At 46.4% G+C, this 21,627-nt stretch overlaps 1 protein-coding gene across 3 annotated transcripts in view; it reads right to left on the bottom strand.

Moving 5' to 3' along the window:
* PTPRA (protein tyrosine phosphatase receptor type A) overlaps positions 1 to 21,627 on the bottom strand; it is a 125,824-nt gene that overhangs the window by 34,029 nt on the left and 70,168 nt on the right. The window contains exon 4 of one of the 3 annotated variants that reach the window (XM_054202219.1): positions 4,603 to 4,795. The exons of the other annotated variants lie outside the window; for them this stretch is intronic. Within the exon in view, the coding sequence (XP_054058194.1) occupies positions 4,603 to 4,605 (3 nt within the window). The 5' untranslated portion in view covers positions 4,606 to 4,795. The remainder of the gene's footprint in view (positions 1 to 4,602; positions 4,796 to 21,627) is intronic. 3 annotated transcript variants of the gene reach the window in all.

The raw sequence follows: 21,627 nt of genomic DNA, 5'->3' as shown, positions 1-21,627 counted from the left end.
CACCAGGTTCCCCTTTCCTGTAGCTCCAAACCTCTTGCGTTGGATGAAATGCAAAAGATGTAAAAATAATGCTCAGGGTGAGCCCCGCTTCTGGGAGCTCTGCAACGAGAAGCAAAGCCCGGTCCCTTATGGGAAATCACCCAGGTGCCAAGTGTCTTGCAGGGGGGCTCCTTACATTGTGCATTGATTTCTTCCCTTCTTTAACATCAATGCAATTGGCTCCAAATTGTATTGGGATGGCTAATGCAGGGCTGTCTCCAGAGCTGCGGCGAGCTGGCCATTGCAGAGAGAGGAGCTTTTGAGTTGAGGGAGGTAAAAGGGTTTTGTTGCACCAAGACGCAGTGACTAATTCCTTGCATGTGTCTCTGAAGCTGAAACAAGGCCTTTGATGTGTCACTGAACATTATTCCCCCGCCCCACCCTCTGCTTTTCCACTCTTCAACAGAAAAGATGAATCACAGCAACCATTCACCCTTTCTGAAAATCCACTTCGTTTTCTTTTTTTTTTTTCTTTTAAATAAACAGGCGGCTTCCACACGAGTGACAGCCGCTGTAACAAATGGCGCATGAGGAGGAGGACAAACCTGCGGTAAGAGCTTGGGGTTTTGCTTTCTCCACCTGCCCAACCTTCAACAAACCACCACTTTATAGCACCTTGATATTTACTCATGGCATGGTTTGGGTTGGAAGGGACCTTCAAAGATCGTCTAGTCCAACCCCCCTGCCATGGGCAGCGACATCTTTCAGCAGATCAGGTTGCTCAAAGCCCCATCCAACCTGACCTTGAACACTTTCAATGATGGAGCATCCACAACTTCTCTGGGAAACATGGTCCAGTGTCTCACCACCCTCACCATAAACCATTTCTTCCTTACCTCCAACCTCAACCTACCCTCTTTCGGTCTGAATCCACTACCCTTTGTTCTGTCACTACAGGCCCTGGTAAAAAGTCTCTCTCCATCTTTCTTATAAGCCCTCTTTCTATATTGAAAGGCCATAATAATGTCTCCCTAGAGCCTTCGCTTCTTCAGGCTGAACAGCCCCAAAGCCTTCCCTCATAGCAGAGGGGTTCCAGCCCTCTGACCATTTTCATGACCTTCGGTCCAACAGAGGAACAGACTGTCATCTTTCAAAGAGCGACATTCTAGGAACCTGATCCTACTCCCACCTGGAATTCTGGGTGTCCAGAAATAACTAACACTATTAGGATGATTTTAAAAAGTGCTGGCCTGAACCAGGATCAGTCTTTCTCATGGAGATCATCTTTAACAAGATGTTAGTCTATCCCATGCCAATCATAAGACTCTCAAAGCATGCTCTGGGTGCAGTAATGTGCCTGAAACCATCGTGGGTGGATGTAGAGAGGATCAGGTGTTCACCAACCAGACCTTGGGAAAGTTTCCCCACACTCCCTTCCTACCTCTGTCGTCGAAAACTGGAAATCCCTGTGCTTCAACCTGACTGACCATAAAAAGGCTCCCAAATTGTCTGTTTTACTTCCCAAGTGAATGACAGGTTTAATTCATTCAGAAATATTTGCAAGGACCTTTGAGACCACAGTTAAGAATAACTTACTGGGTCCAGTACTGTTTAACATCTTCATTCAATGATCTAGACGATGGGGCTGAGTGCACCCTCAACAAGCTTACTGATGACACCAAGCTGGGAGGATTTGCTGAGATGCCAGATGGTCTTGCACCATCCAGGGGGACCTCACCAGGCTGGAGAAATGGGCCAACAGGAACCTCACAATGTTCAACAAGGAGAACTGCAAAGTCCTGCCCCTGGGGTGGGGGAAGGAACAACCCCAGGCACCAGTATGTGCTGAGGTCGCCCAGCTGGAAAGCAACTTGGCAGGAAAGGACCTGGGGGTCCTGGGGGACACCAAGTTGACCATGAGCCAGCAATGTGCCCTTGAGGCAAAGGTGGCCAGTGGTGTCCTGGGCTGCGTTAAACAAAGCATAGCCAGCAGGTGTGTGTGGGGTGATCCTTCTGCTCCGTGCAGCACTGGTGAGGCCACACTGGAGCACTGTGTCCGGTGCTGGGCTCCCTGGTGGAAGAGAGACATGGACAGACTGGAGAGAGTCTAGCAACAGGCCGCGAAGATGAGGAAGGGTTTGGAGCATCTCTGCTATGAGGAAAGGCTGAGAGAGCTGGCACTGTTCAGCCTGGAGAAGAGAAGGCTTAGGGAGATCTCATCATTGCCTACCTAAAGGGAGGGTGGAAGAGGATGGAGGCAGGCTCTTTCCAGACAGGACAAGGGCACAAACTGAGACAGAAGAGGGTCTCCCTGAACATCAGGAAACACTTTTTCACTGTGAGTGTGATTGAGCACTGGGACAGGTTGCCCAGGGAGGTTGTGAAGCCTCCATCTCTGTAGAACTCCAAATTCTGTCTGGATAATGGCTGTGGGCAACTGGCTCTGGGTGGCCCTGGTTATGCACGGGGGTTGGACCAGATGACCTCCAGAGATCCCTTCCAACCTCAGTCACTCTGTGATTCTGTAACTTACTGTCCTGCAAACTTTTCAGAAGGCAACCCTGCTAGGATTTAAGGTCATAGTGGATTAAGACAACATCCAGCACTGAGAAGGAGACCCCTGCACTGTTCAGGATGTATCCTCGGATCCCACCAGTGTCACTCCAGCTCTCTGCTGTTGTTCAGTGAACAAGCACCAGTTACTGCACACCAGGACAGCCCTTTGCCATGTATGAGACACCTTCTAGCAGCCACTAACAAAGAGTCAAAAAGCTGCTCAGAGGAAACAAGCCCATTATAACAGCCTCCTCTAAAGGAGCTTAGAGCGTCTCCAGACTGACAAGCGAGCCTCCTAGAAGAGTCCTGAGACTTGGGAATTACTGTCCCAGTTAGGAGACAGGAAAACTAAACTGATGAGGTTTTAAGCAAAAACACAGAGAAAAACATCAATGAATGTGGATGCTTAAATAATCCAGACATTAAATAGTTCAGGCTCCTATGCAGAGATGCAGAAATGTTGACTGTGGGTATCTGTCCTCTGTAACTCTGGCATACCAGAACCTTAGTTTTCTGTATTGCCTTGCTTTTAGGAAAGAAATCTCTCTGTGTGTTTAAAAACAGGCAAATACTAACATAGAGCTGAGAGACTCGATGGTCTCTTGCTAAAAATACAGAAGTAATAAGCCAGGAGACGCAGGCTCCATCCCTGGCTATGCCAGGGGCAGATTGGTGGCACAGCTAAGAGCAAGGTGCTTGATGATCTCCAGTCCTTGCCCACTGTGCTGCACGTTCGGGTGCTCCTAGCTGCACTGCTGGTACAGCGAGCAGAGTCACCGTCTGGAAGCCGCCCCGAGTCCCTTGGAGGAGAAGAGCTACAAATACGCCCAATTATTTTCCTAATAATACTTTTCTGAATAACCCTCATGATTAGTACGGGTTTAATTTGCCCTCAGCCACTCTTTTCTGCCAGCGCTGCCGCTGTCTGATTGGGGGAGTGCATGCTGGTTGCTCTTGCACCTCTTGAAGAACAAACCAGCACGGGTTGGGGAATAAATTGTGGAGGGAGACGAAAGGGTATGAAGAGCTTCTTGGACCTGTAGCAATGGAGAACGACCAGCTGTACAGGGTTTCCTAAAGGACACGGCATCAAGGAGCATCAGGGTGGGACAGCCACAAAGCTGAGAGAAGGTGAAGTCCTAAGAAAAAGGGGAGCAGTGAGCTAAAGCCCAAGGGAGCTATCAGGTCAGGGAGGATGAAGATGAAGGACTGACTCTGAGCTGGGGACGCAGGGTTTGCTGCAGGCCAGGTTGGTGAGGGTCGGTGGGGTGGCAGAAGCTGTGTTGCAAAGGAGAGAAGGAGGTGAGACCTCCTTCTGGGGTAATTAAAATGGATCTGCTGAAGCAACTACTCCAGAGCTTGTAAAAACCCCTGGCTAGTATGAGACCAAAAAATATGGTCTCCTGGCATGCTTTCCCCCACAGGATGGGTATCGCAGTTGCAATGTGGTGCTGGGAAGCAGGGACTGGCTGCCCAAATGGCTCAAGTGACGCCGGTTCATCTCATTATTCAAAATAACTAATAAACAAATATTATTTTTTTTAAAGTCAAGTCATACAGGAATATGTTTCTTTAAGTATTCGATTTTAGAGTGTCCCCTTCTTTTGTCCCAGGCATCGTTTGCAACATGTACAAAGAAAATACGAGTGCAGTTCACATACCAGCTATGAAAAAGAGCGGTTGCATTTGATCAAGGAGTCAGGATGAAGCATGGCCATTATTTAGCATAATAACATCCCTATCTAGCAAGATGCCTTTCGGAGAGCGAGCAACGGTTCGTGGGGAGGAGAAACAAGGTTTAAAAAAAAAAAAAAAAACCCACAAAAAATAAAGCCCAGCTTTTGGGCTCAGCCCTTTCTGCAGGATCAAGACGAACTCCCAGCTCCAAACCCAGACTGAGCTGGGGAGCCGGAGCAGCCGGGTGGCAAACGGTCAGAGCATCCAACTTAAAACAAAGGTGTCGGAGGGGATCATTCGCATGACAGCCTTAAAATCTCATTACAGAGGCTAAGCTCCAATTAAAACGCATGCGTTCGGTCATGCAGCTTAATCGCTGGTTGTGCTTACCATGAAATCCGCCCGGGACACCTGTAGGGTGCAGGGAGCAGCCAGCCCGTCCCACGGAGCAGCCCTTGGGCTAAGAAAGTGCTGTGGATCCGTAAAATCACCAATTTACCTGCGGTAATTCTGCACCACTGCTCAGTTCAGCCCTGTTGCCACAGTAACACTTCTGGTGTAGCCAAGATCACTGATTATGAAACTAGAAAAAAAATCAGAGGCTGCTAATTAGGATATACTCCAGTTCTCAAAAAGCTCCATATTAATGACATTATGATTGCGAGGACAGGGAAAATAAAGACGCCAGAAAGCAATGCCTTGGTCAGCATCAGTGGCCGCTGCCAGCTGCTTTTTGGGTCTTTTTATATATGGGTCTTAAAATTCAGCTTGCAAATTCCCTGTAAATTCAGGCTGTTTTCCCTCTTTTTAAACAAACGTGCAAGACTCGGTGGAACAGTCTTTTCTCTTTACATATATTTGCATGTATTAGACTGGAAAAAAGGGTCGAGGATGATGTACAAATGGCGATAGCCAGAGCGGGGCCAGGGATGCATCCCCTGCATCTCACATTAACTGTGTTCCTGTTGCAGCTTGCCAGAGAAAAGAACCAAAAGCATAATTTTACCAGTGGCTGCAAGGGTCTTTAAACAAGGTTTGCAAACAAGGGGAACCAGAGCTGCAAACATTTTCCTCTCTGACTTTCATTCGAGTGCCAAAAGCATTTTGAGGCATGTCTTCTGCTGAATGCTTCAAGCTGAAAAACGTGACTGGGAGCAGTTGCACTGCCGGACACAAGTATTTCTCAGCAAAACCTTCAAATAAGATACCAACACGCATTTCCAGGCAAAAGGAAAATGGCCTGACAGGTATTTCTGGAGCCGCAAACCCAGAGTGATGCTGCTTTAAAAACTCAGCTCATCAAAATGCCTTAATTTTTCCATTCTCACCGGATGGCGAATGCACCAAGAGGATGAAATGGTAATAAAAAAGCAGGGTCAGAGGCCAAAACTGTGTTAATAGCTAATAATATTCTTTACTGTAACGGCAGACTCTGCATTTCTCCATAATCCAGGGCCACCGCATGATGCACAGCCCAGCTGCTTGACTTCAGCCAGCACCGCTGACGAGGACCAGGAGCCACCACCTCCAAAGGGGATGCAGAGGCTGAAAAACAAACTGCTGGCAAAAGCCATACCCTGAGCTCAGGCATGTCCTCAGGTTAGTCCTAGGGAGGGCAGGAGTCGAGCAGTGCCAAAATCTTCCAGTGCAAGACCTGTGATGTCCTAAACCCAGACATGCAGCAGAGCTTTTGGGCTATAACTTTATTCTCCTCTGTGTCAGTATATGGGATGTCAGAAGCTTGAGCTAAAACTTTTGGTCCAAGAAAGAGGGAGAGAAGAGCTCTCACCTGAAAGCAGCAAGGGAGCTTTAGGTAAGTAAAATGTAAATGTCCAAAGTGGTAAACACAGTATAATCAGTTGGGGGTGACCTAGGGACTTCAGCTACCACCTGGCTGACGGCAAGACTGCTGTTTTTACAAGTATCTTTTGCCCAGCCAAAGGCCATCATGAAAACAAGCTACAGCTTAAATGCAAATGGCTGATGAAGGTTTCATCCATGTTGCAGGTGAAATTTGGATCAAAATGCAACACTGTGAGCTCTGAGGCAGTTGCTGGAGGTATTAAAAGCTGGAGCAATGGTAGATCACACGTGACCCACCAGAAAATAAAAAAGGAACAACCACTTTCTGGCCACCCCAATTTATAGAAAGTATTCCAGCCCTTACTTCTTAAATTAGCAGAAGTAACTGGAGGAAAAAACCACTCTCTATATAGAAAAAGCCTCTGAATGCTTCAGGGTTGTGCTCTCCCTGTAGCACAGGCAATGGGGACTTCACATCCACAGCAAGCGCCAATGGCACCCACCAGCAAAGGACAGCTCAAGAGCATCGAGGGGCCTTCCAGAAGGCAATGCTACCCCAACCACTGGATGGAGCTCCTAACAATTACACTCCCACAGCCTAATTACACCTTATCAGCTCCTCGTTCAAGTAGCGCAGGGGATTAATGATGGCAATTAAGCTGACAACTTGGGTAAGGGTTCTTCCCTAGGCTGCCCTGGGATCGGTGCTGCACTGCTGTCTGTAACCCTTTCCCTATGAAGGGTGAAAAGCAAAGTGCACTTGGAGAAGAATCGGGGAACCACTTTTTTTTCCCGCTTTGAGGCAGGAGAATAAGTAAAATTAATTTTTTTCTTTAGTAGCATCACCTAAAGCCTTGAAAGCACAGTTCCCCCACTCGCAATTGCATGAACTGGTCTCTTCTCCCATTCACCAGTAATACTAGGGATATGTTAGGTGTAGTGTTAATTACCTATAAATGTGATTTATTAGCTGGAAACAATGCAAAGGGATGATCTTGTATGCTAAGACATTCACCATCCACAACAGAAGATCAACTGGCAAAGCCCAAGGGCATCCCAGTCCCGAGCAGATGGGGATTGCAATGTTACATATAACAAATTAATAAAACCAGTGGGATCCAGCTGCCATTGATGGTTTAGTTGGCGGCATTATTTCTAACCTTTTAATAGGCTTATTTACAGGAATTAGTCCTTTAATGCTCTATGCTCATGTATATAGTACAGTATAAGCCGGTTTGATGTGACCACAGAGAGAACATCTGCTTTTGTGAGCAATTAGGGAAATTATTGCCAATTATGGGGACTGCAGGTAAGAGCAGCTGGGGAGAAAGGCCGTCTATGAGAAGGGATGTGAGGTTTTTCAAGATGCTGATGTGAGCGGGAAGTTCACTGGAAACATAAATAACCTGGCAGAAAGGAGCCTGCGCCCAGAGAGCAGCCAAAATACCCTCAGCAAAGAAAGGATTTTGGGGCCAGCAGAGTTCCAGGGCGATCCCCGTTATCATTCACGCTGCTGGCATTTTGAGCAGATCAGTCTCCCAAACATTTCTTCTCGTCAACTCCTGAAAAAGGACCAAACTCTGCCTCCGGTGGTTCTATTTCCACTTTCCATCTGCCTTTTTTTCATCTATTTTCCTTTCCATCTTCCATGCCCAAGAGGGATGACCTTGTTCAAGACGAAGCGATGCTGTAGGCACAGGTCTTAGAGCCACACCAAGAAACCAGGCATCTTCTATCATTGCTATTCTATAAACCTAGCATATATATCTGGACAGGCTGGACCGATGGGCTGAGACCAATGGTATGAGGTTCAACAAGGCCAAGTGCCGGGTCCTGCACTTGGGTCACAACAACCCCATGCAGCGCTACAGGATTGGGGTGGAGTGGCTCAAAAGCAGCCCGACAGAAAAGGACTTGGGAGTGCTGGTTGACAGCCGGCTGAATATGAGCCAGCAGTGTGCCCAGGTGGCCAAGAAGGCCAACAGCATCCTAGCCTGTATCAGGAATAGTGTGGTGAGCCGGACTAGGGAAGTGATCATCCCCCTGTACTCGGCACTGGTGAGGACCCACCTCGAGTACTGCGTTCAGTTTTGGGCCCCTTGCTACAAGAGGGACATTGAGGTGTTGGAGCATGTCCAGAGAAGGGCTACAAAGCTGGTGAGGGGTCTGGAGGACAAACCTTATGAGGAACAACTGAGGGAGCTGGGGTTGTTTAGCCTGGAGAAGAGGAGGCTGAGGGGAGACCTTATCACCCTCTACAACTACCTGAAAGGAGGTTGTAGAGAGATGGGGGTTGACCTCTTCTCCCTGGTGACAAGTGATAGGACGAGGGGAAACGGGTTCAAGTTACGTCAGGGGAGGTTTAGATTAGATATTAGGAAACATTTTTTCACTGAAAGGGTTATTAAACATTGGAATAGGCTGCCCAGGGAGGTGGTGGATTCGCCATCCCTGGAGGTGTTTAAAAAAAGGGTAGATGGGGCACTTAGGGACATGGTTTAGAAGTGGCTCTTGTCAGGGTAGGCTAAAGGTTGGACTCGATGATCTTAAAGGTCCCTTCCAACCTCAACAATTCTATGATTCTATGATTCTATATTTTTATACATAAAGATATAAACCTATTATAAAACTAATATCATAAACCTATTATATTATATATATATAGCTATAAACCTATCATAAGCCTAAGATCATTGCTATAAACCTATTTCCTGCAAACTGAAATGATCCTAGTCTTAAACAACAAGGTGGGTATAAGCCCCTGCAGCTCCCAGAGATATCAACACAAAACCTAATGCTCGGTAGTTCTGAAAATAATTAAAATGCAGTTTCTTACCCTTAAAGTGATTAAACATCAGCCTGGGACAACTAAACTTTAGCCCTCCCACGTTATTCACAATTCATTCTCTATTTTAATCTCCCCAACAAAAGGCTGAACTCAACCATATTATTGTCAGCAAGGGCTTTTATCATCAGCCTTCGAAACGGTCAAGGCAAAACGGGGAGAACAATGACTCTCACAGGAGAATAAATACAATCTAAACAAAAATACCCTGTTGCTAAGGTTTAAATCAGCCTTTTTTCTGGGCACAGCCGGGTAGCTGGGAATCCCGGTGTCACCCTTTGTAAAAAAACAGGGGAGAATTAGGACTCGGATAGGGGAAAATAATCTGATGCTCAGCCCCGTTGTGTTTTAAATGGAAGGCATTTAAAATATGAATATCACATAGTGGACTTTAAACCAAAGCCAAGGGCTGGAGCATGCTGCTGTTTGCAGCAGGTGATGCTCTACCTAAGCCCGTGTGTTGCTCCAAGCTCTGCAGTCCTGTGCTTCACGTCTTACTCCAGCAAGGGCAGGAGGTGAACCATGACTGAAGACCTCCGTGGTGAAACCTCAAGGTTACTGCAGCACTGATGGCTAAGGTGTTCACAAGCTCAGCAGATGGCTGCTGGAAATGTCTGTGTTGCAGGGCTGGACAGCGCGGTTGTCAGCACGGCAAGAGGAAAGCTGAAGTTGGAGGAGCAAGCTCTGCTGGAGCAAAGAGGTCCACGGAGATGCTGGCCACCTTGCCCGCACAGCCACAGCGCAGCTGTTGGGAATGTCCAGCTGGAACATCCTTTCAAGGAAAGCCCCAGCCCAAACCGCAACCATTTCTCTTGTGAAACCGACACCAAAAGCAACCGCAGAGCACTGCGTGGCTTCTACATGCTCAGCCAAGGGAGTGGCACCTGCTTTTGGGGTTCGGTAGAGAAATTCCCTTCCCCAGTGGTGGAAAGGAAAGGAACTGGGTTTGGCTGTGGTGTCCTCCCTGCTAAAGACAGCTGCTGGCTTTGCAGCAAGGGTTTCCAGCAGCAAAGTAGCTCCAGGGTCAAGAGTGACCACAGGGCCAGGAAAGCCACAGCTGACAGCCCTGGCAAGGTGCCACAAGGTAGAAGGTTAGGTAAGGTGACAGCAGAGCCATGGTGATCCAAAGAGGCCACCAGCCTCCACGACCAGCCCATCTTCCTCCCCTCTAGATGGAGCTCCAGGAGAAGCCTGAGGTCCCTCCCCAAAGAGAAGGCAGACGCATCCCATCATCTCCAAGCATCATCCTGACCGCAGCTTGGTGGTAGAAAAGAGGACAAGCTTGCAAAGGCAATTTCAAGAAAACCAACAAATCATCAGAGTAATGATTCCCTCCTGCAATATGTCAGTAAAATGCCTATTGTGGCAAACTGCAGTCAAAGTACAAAGCCCCCTCCAAATAATTTAGCCCTCCTTTGGCAGCAAAGTCCCAGCCCCAAAACTGCTCAAAAGCCTGGAAGGGCTGCTGCAATTGGGCACAACAGAGCTCTGCACCAGCGGCAGCTGCCTGGAGGAATGACTTCTCTGAAACGTTTGGAGATTTTATTTGCACTGGGACCATAAGTATTTTTGCAAGCACATAAGCAGCAGTTAAGCAATGTACCTTGACCATTTTGCATGCAAAAAAAAAAAAATACAAAGAGGGAATTTCAAGTTTCCTTGATGACGGCAGCCTGGATGCATATGAGAGAGAAAACAGAGTCACGGTAATGCCGGAATTCAGTTTTTATGGCCCATTCTGTTTTTTTGCCAATAAACAAGGTCTCCCTGAGAAGGCACTAAATATCACTATGTGTCACTTATATTTTAGTGATATTCAAATAAACATTAAAAGGCTAAAATAGAGCTCAAATTCCCCTGTATTAGGCACCTAGGCCAAACAGCCACAAAAATTATGCTAAACTAAATTCATTTCAAACCCATCCGGAATGATGGAGCACTCCACTCAGGGTACATATTTTAATTTCTATAGCAATGCAGTGGATAGCAACCGAGACATCCCCATCTTTGAAAGTCTTTGCTGTCCCAGCCTTTTCAAAAGGCTTTGAAAAGCAGCTTTCCTACAAAAACACCCATTTCCATCACGCCCTGGCTATGAGCATAATACACAGAAGGCTCCTCAGTATCGCCGTTAAATAAGAGACCCCTCTAACCAGGCATTAAATGGTACAGGAACTTGCACACAACAACAGAGAGCGCTTTCTGTAGCAGCTTGTCACTGCACAAATACAAGACAAAGTGCGCTGCTGACGACTAAAACTGTATTTGGTGGTGCGGTGGCCCAGCCTAACAAACTCATCTTGTTTTCATAGCACCGTGGCACGGTTCAAAGATCATCTACTCCGATCCCCCTGCCATGGGCAGGGACATCTTCAACTAGATCAGGTTGCTCAAAGCCCCATCCAACATGGCCTTGAACACTTTCAATGATGGGGCATCCATAACTTCGCTGAGCAACCTGGCCCAGTGCCTCAGCACTCTCATCTCAAAAAATTCCTTCCTTATGTCCAAGCTTTCAGTTTAAAACCCTTGTCCTGTCACTACAAGTCCTCCTAAGAAGCCTTTCCTGTCTTTCTTATAAGCCCCCTTAAAGTATTGAAAGACCACAGTAAGGTCTCCCCGGAGCATTCTCTTCTCCAGGCTGAACAACCCCAACTCTCTCAGCCTGTCTTCATAGGAGAGGTGCTCCAGCCCTCTGATCATTTTTGTGTCCCTCCTCTGGACCCGCTCCAACAGGTCCATGTCCTTCTTATGTTGGGGCCCTCAGAGCTGGACGCAGTACTACAGGTGGGGTCTCACCAGAGCAGAGTAGAGGGTCAGAATCACCTCCCTTGATCTGCTGACCACATTTCTTTGGATGCAGCCCAGGGTATGATTGGCTTTCTGGGCTGTAAGCGCACATTGCCGGCTCATTTTTCGTCCACCAGCACCCCCAAGTCCTTCTCTGCAGGACTGCTCTGAATCCCTTCATCCCCTGGTCTGTACTGATACTGGGGATTGCCCCAACCCAGGTGCAGGACCTTGCACTTGGCCTTGTTGAAGACCCCCCCGTCCTCCCAACAATGTTGCCACAACCAAATGCAAGGATGCACCAAACTGGAGGGAGAAGAATAGGAAATGTCATTTTGGGAGTTGCACAAGGGTCGAAAACAGAGTCCTACGGACGGAAAAGGAGCAATATCTAATACGTACACAAAGTAAGCGGGATGTTACAAGTGGTCAGTTGATTACAGCATTATTTTTGGTCATTTTTACCGTAATAATACCTTCATGTTAGGACACCATTCTCAAAAACACTGTCTCCAAATAATTTCAGTAATCTAGGTGTCATTTCCAGAAGTGCCTCAACATAAACGTGAACCTCATGCCTGAGTGCTTGCATGGTGTATCCAACCAGCCTCTACTCCTCTCCCCCCACAGCTTTACAGGCATCCTATGGGTTTTGGGTGTGATTTAGCTGGCTTTAAAAAACAAGTTCTCCATATGTTAATGGGATCTCTTTATATCCTCTTTATATCCCTGGTGCTCTGATAAATGGATGCTTGTATGGTTATAAGGTCGGATGCTGACTCCTCTCCATCTCGAACTCTGCTGTAGAGCATGAGCTACAGGAAAGGCAGACTTGGAGGCTTTGGAAAATGTGGTGGCATCTTCATTCTCAATTAATTAATTCTCCTGTGAACAGCACAAGAAAGGGTTTAGCGCTAAAGTGCTTGCTGGTTGCTTTGCTGAAGGAAAACCCCTGTATCTCAACCATCACTTTGAAGAGGCTGCCAGCATGCCTGTGAGTGCAATTTTGACCACCTCACAGCTCCAACGCTGGTGCTGAAGACAATGGGCACAGCTCGACATCTAAAGCAGATTTTGCACCATTTGAAAAGATACACTCTGGAAAGGGAGAGCACAGGCAAAAGTAGGGCAGCCCCTCCTCTTTCCAGGTGGCCTTCCTTAGCAGTAGAAGGGCATTTCAGGTGTGGGATGCTCTTAAACCAGCTGGAGGAACCAGTTATAAATGGCAGATGCTGAGATACTTATTAAGAGTCAAGCAAGGAAAAGCAGCAGTGGGGCTATTTGTAATCCTTGCTGGTGTGGACTGGAATTAAAATTAATGAGTTAGAAATAAACGGCTAGCCATCCCGACTCACACCCTAACATGTCTCTGACTATGAGATTTACATATAGACAGAATTAATCCACTACCATTTCCCCCTGACCTACTTGGGCACAGAGATAAGACCCACAAAAACCATCTCCCAAGATCTGACATGGTGCCACCGCCATCATCCGGTTTACATTCCCACCACTGCCTCTCCCCCTGCTGCAGAGGACGCTTTGAGGGACAGAAGCATTAACATCTCTGAAGGGTGCGTTGGTACAAAGGGAAAGAGCCCTTCACCTGAAGGGAAGAGAAGGAAAGTTACAGATGACCCGGTTCAAGGATGTAGCTATTGCTAAGCAGCTTTAACTCCTCTCATCCCAGTTTAGCTCCTCTGAACTCACCAGTGGCAAAGCTGTTTCACTTGCTGGAAAGATGCCATGTTTGTGTGTCAGACTAAACATCTGTGCTTTTAAGCCCTGGATTTTCAGATCAGATCTACGTGTTTGGAGGGGGGAAAAACCAACACAAACTGTCTGTTAGGGGAGTTTCATTGAACAGAGACACCATTATTTCTTCCTCCCCATCCCCCATATCACCCCTCCTCTTCTCCCTCTACAGGCAAAGTGGTTCAACAGATTTCAAGAAAATGCAGAGAAAGAAAAATTATACATTTTCTGTGGTCAGTGTTTTCCTAATAAGTCAGAGAGGAGCTGCCAGAAACACAGCGTGCAGTTGGCGTTTCCCCCTCCTGCCTCACTGCTGCAGGGAAGTACCCAACTTGGTATCCCAGGTTTGAGGACCAGGTGGATGGTCCCAACCCCTTGCAGCTTTCTGGGATAAGTACCTGTGCAGCCATCCCTGGGATCAACCGTCATCCTTAGACCACATCAGACACGGTGCCAAAAGCACTCAAACCCACCTGGACCTTTACTGCCAGCCAAGGATGCACTCAGCTACAAAAACATTAACCAACTTGTCAAGAGGTTCTGCCAGCTAAATCTACCCAACAAAGGCATCCACCAAGGAGTGATCCCCATCCCCTTGAAGCAACCCCACTGCATCAGCCCACCTGGAGCAGGCTCTGTCCCCGCTGCCCAGCACTGTGCCTGGCTTGTGTCTGAGTCCCACAAGGTCCTCATGCCCTCGTCTGTGGCATTTTTTGCTTCTTTTCCATTTCAAAAGACCTGAGATATTGCAAGCTGTGATGCAGCACACCAAAATTGGGGGTTCAACAGCTTGGCAGGTAAAAAGATGAGTCACACAAGTACAGGAGCATATGGGGCCACTTAACTGCACAAGCCCTGCAGCAACCAGAGGACTCAGAGGGTGAGGAGAAGGGAAATATGGCACCTCTTGGTCACACCGAGTGGGTCCCTGGAGCAAAGTACTCCCCAAACCACACCTACGGTATGAGGAACTGCTTGCTTGCCTTGACAGGGGAGCCAGGGAGCCAGCTGGGAAGCAGGTGAAAAGCTGGGCAGCCAAGGACAGTGAGGCATCCTGAGTCCCAGCCTTTGGTCTTTACCATCATCTGCATCCTTCCTTGCTGCACAGAAGCTTTGGATTCAGGGAGCCAGCTATTGTTTCCACTTTTTTTGTGTGTCTTGCTGCGTACCCACCTTCCCTTTACCAGCCCAAGGGAGTTGCCATTCAACCTCTTTCCACCCATTTTATAAAGGAAACCAGCGCAAGGATCAAAGGAGGCTCCTGGGAGGGAGTGGCGAGCGTTTGATGAGAAAGGGCAGTAACTGGAGAGGTGGCAGCAAGGAGACACGTTAATGGGTATGGAGGCTGAGCAAATTGAGGGGTCGCTCCTTTGTGCTGGAGCCTCTGGCCATTTAACCTGAGTGCCAGTGCAGAAGATGCCAAGAAGCAGAGGAAGGAGAGAAAAAAAAGGCCTATGTTTGGATTAATGAAAGAACTGGGTGACAAAATAAAAGAGTGAGCTCCTTCTTCTGCTTCTACTTAGTGTCATTGCACTGGGTCATCCTCAAATGACCCGCATGTTTTACTGGAAGAGGAAAATTTGATTTAAAGTTTTACCCCAGAAGTCCTTTGGTTGTGCTAGATGAAAGAAGCTCTACTTGGGAAGTGAAGCAACCACAACGAGGAGCTAAGTCCCTGCTGAGCCGAGTCCCAGCATTCCTGCAAAACGGACTAACAGAAGTGGCCTTTTTTCCTTCCTCTTCCCCAGCAAGACTGCAAAATGAAAAGCATCTCCGGCATTTGGCTATCCCATGCCCACCAGCAACGTCTGTGGTTTGGGTGGAAGAAGAACTAAAGGTTTCCAATGCAACTTCTCACCCTCCCCACACGTCCATCTCTCCCATGTGGTTTTTGGAGCAAAATCCACGTTAATGCAGATAGAAGTGGATTTTTATTTTCTTTTTTATGGATCCTTTGTAGTGCTCTGATCCTAAGTGCTCTTTAGCAGCTCTGGGAGGACAGGTCTCAGCCTGCTGCTTGCTCGTATATGGAGGGAGAGAAGAATGCTCCCAGGGTTTTGCATCGCTTTGCTCGTGGACGTTCAAAGCTGCCTGTTAACCTCAGGCCGTATCATCCCAGCTGTTTTCAAGCAGGACTCCTCATGTAATCATGATGGCCCTGAGTCGGTTAAAGGCAGGGCCCAGGCTATATTTACCTTGGCATCTGATTGTCAACGCTCTGTCTTCCAGAGTCCTCCTATTTCCTCCTTGAGTAATTAGTAGCCTGCTGGTGGGGAGAGGAGGAATGAGGAACTTCACCCCATTATTGCTGTGTCCTTTGCCACTGTAGCCAAGCCCTTGACCATGCCCAACAGCTGTAATTTATTGCAGTATCAGAAAATACAGAACTTATAAAAGAAAACCGAGATTCTTCTTTTCAGATATCATGGGGATTAAGCTGCTTCCAAAGATGAGATCCAAGGTCAACCAGAAGTGCTGGAACCGATAAACAGCCCTGGAATCGGTTTATAAACCATGCCAAGTGATCCCAGTATATCAGAATAATGTTAAAAAGGTGAAACACTTGCCATATATTATTTCATAAGAAGTTCCTCTTGGGGGGAAAAAAGACATCACTCCTTGCTGCTGCTGAAGAAAGTGTTAATCCCAGGCTCGGTGAACCTTCCCATCCCAAATGCAGCACACTGAAACATGCTGCTGGCACCAGCATTTGTCCAACTGACCCAGTTTTTATTACAAACTGTGTGAATAAGGACAAAACCATCTTATTTTCTTTGAGAAAAAATAATTCACGTTAAGCAAGGTAGGATTCTGGCATCGCTCTCCACACAGTATGATACACCGTACTCTTCTGACCTATTTACAGAAGCGCTGCAGTGTGTGTTCCTGCAGGGGGGACAGTGTTATCTGCTGTGTAAAAGCCTAAAATTACACTGCCCTACAAAGAACTGGGATAAATTGACCCCTCTAAGCAAACGGGTTGCCAAGCTTTTATCTTCTCTTCATTGTTAACTTACACTGAAGCGGAATAATTAGACGATACGGGGCTATACAAGGCACTATTGGAAAGCCCTGCCTTAGCAACTCAATTGTATCTGTAATGCCTGCGTTGGCTATTATATATACCTACTGATTTGGAAAGCTGCTTCTGATTTCACACTCATTCAATATAGGTACGTTTATGATTTTTGTCCAATTTCCATTTCCTAATATTATGGCAAAGGGAATTAGTTGTGAATTTCCTCCTGAAAAGCCATCTCCTCTTCCAAGGAGGCGCCCTGCTGGGCTTAAGTTAAATGCCCAAACCCAGCATCCTACTGCTCGACTGCACCACACACCCAAGCTACTTAAGCTGCTCCTCTATCCGATGCTTTACAGTCCTCATCTTCCCTGCTCCAACCTTCGCATTTAGCACTAAACCAAACTTTAATCCACCCTCTTCCTAAATGCTGTGCTCAGCCCACTCTTCTGTCTTTTCCCTCCTCCCAGGTCCTACAACCTTTTCCTCCATCACAAAATCTCTAGCTTGAGTGCAAAGCCACCCTTCCTAGGTAAGAAATTGTTCTCAGATCTCTCCATGCCTCCTCAGAAATCCGTACACAGTCATATATCCTTGCTTTTCTTCCCATAAATAGAAACAGCAACCACCTTGGTAGATAAATAAGGCTGGTGGCAGACCACTTGTGACCTTCAAGCCACAATTCAGCCACAATGTATCAAGAGCCATTAGCCACAGAATTTAGCCTTAAGAGCAGGTCAACATGCTTCAAAACATGCTTCAAAAGGTTTTCTCAACACCAGCCTCCATGATGACCAAGGTCAGAAGAGAGAGGAAACAAAACGTCCATGGCCAGCTACCTTCTGACCCATTCTCAGAGCTCTGTACGGTGGTGCAAACAGGATACGGGATTTCTTGTGGGTGAAAGCAGAGAAAAAGCCATTCAAATCTCAGCGAACCAGTATTCAGTTATTCAGCTCTGGAGCTGACACCCTACTGACACAAGACAGTTTGGGGAGATGCCTCAACTGTGGTTTCAGGAAAGCTGAAGAGCAATAATCGCTAAGATGGTTACACCCTTCTACATCTAGAAATAATCAGAGCAAGGCCTAAAAAGTCCTTTTTAATTTGAAATATTTTGGAGTAGCAGAATCACAGCCCAGAAAAACATTAACCCTGTAACAAATGACCAATGCCTTAATATCACCAGACTCCTCACCAGTCCACCTCCCTTCCCCACCTCTCAACACAAGGAAATGAAAACCATATGAACTGGACAGGGAAGAGATCTATTAGATCATCTTGTCCTACCCACCACGCAGCAAAAGACTGTTCCCTACAAGAAACTTCATAAATTACTCCATCCAGTCTCACTTATAAAAGTCCAAGGCGATGGAGTTTCCACCTCTTCTCTTGGGATACTATTTCTCCCTGCAGCCTAAAACATCTCACTGCCAGGAAGCCTTTCCTATCAAGACTTTCCTTTTGAAAATTTCTTCATTTCAATTTGCAGTCCCCTTCTCTCCCCTGCATATGTGCATTTATGAACTACACTAATTAAACCCATTACTACCAAAAAGGAATTACAATTTAGGAATAAATTAGTTTATTTTCCTTTTATCCTCTATGAAAAAGCCCAACATGTCAAAGAAAGTCTGAGTCTCTCTGAAATCTTCCATTTTTAAATTGGTCCCACTGCTCATAATTACACCTCCCCTCTATCCATACAAGCTACTTTGCTTTCCTTTTCCCCCTCCTTTTTTGGGGAAGAGGGAAGGAAAGCAGAGAAAAAAAGGAGAAAGGGTGGGATAAGGGGAGAGAGGAGAGGGACCCATCCCATCAGACCAGTCTAATTGCTTGCCACATTCCCCAGGCATATGAAAATGCTGGCTACGATACCGGCTTTGCCTGATGAATATTCCTAACTCCATTTCAGACGCAGGATCTGGGTTTATCCAATGACTGGCTTTTCTGCAGTGGGCAATAACTTCCGCTTCACATAAATACACTGAATAGGCACCAAGGAAGAGACAGGCTGACTTCTGGCCAGACTGCGGGCAGCAGCTTGGAAAAAGCAGGACCAAGGTCTGAAATGCTGCTCAAAAAAAAAAAAAATTTCAGAAAAATTGGAACAGCTGCAAGAGACAAAGAACCCCCAAATATCCATCAGGCTGGTGGTTACAGAATATACTGGTAAAGAGCCTCACAAATGCAATGGCTTTGACTGAAAACATCCTAAAGAAAGCCTTGATTGGAAAAGCTAACTCCAATCTGCCAGTGCCTTTCCCCAACAATTTTCAATACAGAATTTCACACCCAGATCCACCTATTTGATGGCCAGCTGTTAGTCCTAACTATTCTAGGTTATTCAAGAAGATGGTTATTCTGGGCTAAATCATAATGGAAATTCTCAAACTTCAACAAAATAATTACCTATTGGATCTAAGAGCCCTCCTGCTACTTCAGGGTCCTGCCTCTCAGTTGCCCAACTACCACAAAAAGGAAAATAAATGACAATTAAGACTCAATACCTTCCCAGCCTACGCTTTTAAGGTTTCTCTTCATTATTAACTGAACTTAAATGCAAGCTCTTCATTTCCAGGTAAGTCTGGAAAGCGTATAAAAAAAGAAGTTACAGGGAAAGATTATGGCAAATGGCTGAACTCCCCTCTTAGGTTTGATGTGCTAACATTTGGATGTTAACAGGCAACAGCCCCTCTTTTAGAGGTTATGCATTCAGCTTGGTCATATTACAAGTAATTAAAGGCTGTTCCCACCACACTAGTGTTCCTGCTGCCTCCATTATCATTACAGCTGGTGTCCAGCTCAGCTCAACTTCAAGTTTCAAAGGTCTACGCTCGTGTTCAGGAGTATTGCTGGCTGGCTATTTGAACTCCTTCCTGTTTAAAACATGTAACCATGTGCATAAATCCTTTTAGCGCTTTGCCAAATAAAAAGTCCTGCTATACAAGGGTCTGAAAGCCAAAGGGAGAGTTTTTGGTGGGAGGGCTGCTTCAGGACGGAATTCCCCATCAAAAGGGATGGGAGGGAAGCTCGCACTGCAGAGGGACTACCTGCTTGCATTACCAGCAAAGTTTATTTCCCACCTTTGGACAGCAGGGTCTAATACTTAAAAATATTCATCTAACTTCAGCATGTCTGCATCTCCTGTCCCCTTTATTTTTCTGATGTCTTCTCCTGGATGGGAAGCACAAGAACAGTCAAATTGCAGCAACCAGCAAAGAGCCAGGAACCACTGCAGTCACTGGCCTGGGGCCAACTTTGGGGGTTTTGTTTAAAATGCAACTTACAGAGAGCTATACGAATAAATATGTATTCTAAATGCTTTAACACTTATTAGAGGTCTAAAAGAAAGCAGTCTTGGAAATAGGAAATGCAAATCCGAAGGGAAAGCCGGAGCACAAGCAGGCAGCCTGTCCTTCCTTCGCTGCACGTCTCCCTTTCTTGGCTGCGAGGTGCAGCAAGGAAGTGATTATAAAGCATTTATTTGCAAAATCACAGCCAATAAATCCAATAGCAACAATACCCTCCCTCGCATCGCTTGTTCCTTGGTGGGGGGGAATGAAGGAGAGGCATAGGTCCAACAAGCAAGGCAGGTGCACGGCAGCAGACCTCCTTTCTGAAGCTTTTTGTGCAGCATTCAAGCCCATAAGGTGCAATTTCATCCAGGTTGTCCCCTAGCACTGTGCATGCTGTTTTGAAGCCCTAGAAAATAAAAAGCACTAGAACGGCTATGAAGGTTGTAATATAAAAACCTCTGAAAAGGTTAAAAAAAAGGACTCGGCTGTTAAATGAGGAAATGAGTAAGGGAGAGCATTAGAGAAAATAAAATGGTACAGAAAAAGCCATCTAAATTCTCCTCCCCTTTCCTGGATACAAATACCATCACAAGAAAACCATAGGAAGCGAATCTGACTGCTTTGAAAATCACTGAGGTCAAAAGCATGACAGAAGAAAGGAAAAAGGATTAAACAAAGGGATGATATAATCTACACAGCAATAATTCAAACCTTCAAGGTATAAATAGCTACACTACAGTGCTCAAGTCAACCACTAATTTACAGCGCAATCAGGAAGGGGGAGGCAGATACCCATCCCCACAAGCAGATTAATCCTTAATTGCTCATTTTTGCATTTCTGACACCTTTCTTTGAAGTACTAAAGCTGGTACCATCTCACAAAAGGCATTGGGAACCCTGGAAATTGCAGACATGGGCCTTGCTGCTGCTTGTTCAGGGCTGCAATAGCCCAAGCACAATCACAGATGCTTTGGTGGGTCCTCTGTGCAAAGAAAAAAAGAGATGTCTCTAATCCACAGGGAGAAGAGACAATCAAAGCCTGGTATTTGCCAGTTTGACAGAAGGGGAAGCAGGACTCGATGATGGCTCACGTTTCGCAATGTTTTTACAAGACCTTAGTTGCAGATAAATACTTACTGGGACATTCAAATACTTCTGAGTGCTTACCTCACTTCAGCGTCTTTGTAAATCCCTCTAGAAATACTCGTAAGGACAGCGTGTACGATGCCGAGATAAGAGGAGCAGGATCGTCAAGACTGTCAGCTGGTGTAGATGGTGGCTTTCAGAACGGTTCATCCAACCACTCACCCAGTTTTCTGTCCTTCTCCCCTCGAATCATGATTCATGTGAGGAAGGTGATGATAGTGATGGAAACATAACTGTACGGGTGTTTCTTCAGTCCCTGCATACATCCCCTCTCCTATTACATCGATTTTTAGGGGAGAAATTGCTTCACTCTTCACCGCATTGCTAACTTCCATTCTTTGGTTGAAGAGCACATCCCTGGATGCAGGGGCAATGGCTGTCTGTTTGATACTTTCCTAGTCACACCAGCTGCATCCACACATCCCTTGCACATCCTCACATTTCTAATAGGTTAATTAACCACCGGCACGCTGCCCCTGCTAATCTGTGTCCTCATTGCATCCCAGTCTATTTAAATCACACAAAGTTATCCCTGGTGTTTTCTGACTGATGAGATACAGCATCCAATGTTTCAACCTACAAGATGAAAATTACTATCCAGTAACACGACATACTTCATTTAGCCAACAATATTCTTCAAACACCATCTGATCAGTCACTAACCTCTCAATGGTACCCAACCTCTGCACAATACCTTGCTCATTGCTTTTGGGGAGCATCCAGCTTGGGCCCACTATCAGCAGGTTGAGGGAGGTGAT

This window comes from Rissa tridactyla, chromosome 5 (genome assembly GCF_028500815.1).
Source record: "Rissa tridactyla isolate bRisTri1 chromosome 5, bRisTri1.patW.cur.20221130, whole genome shotgun sequence".
In the NCBI taxonomy this organism is placed as follows: domain Eukaryota; kingdom Metazoa; phylum Chordata; class Aves; order Charadriiformes; family Laridae; genus Rissa; species Rissa tridactyla.
This window is presented reverse-complemented; position numbering and strand designations above follow the sequence as displayed.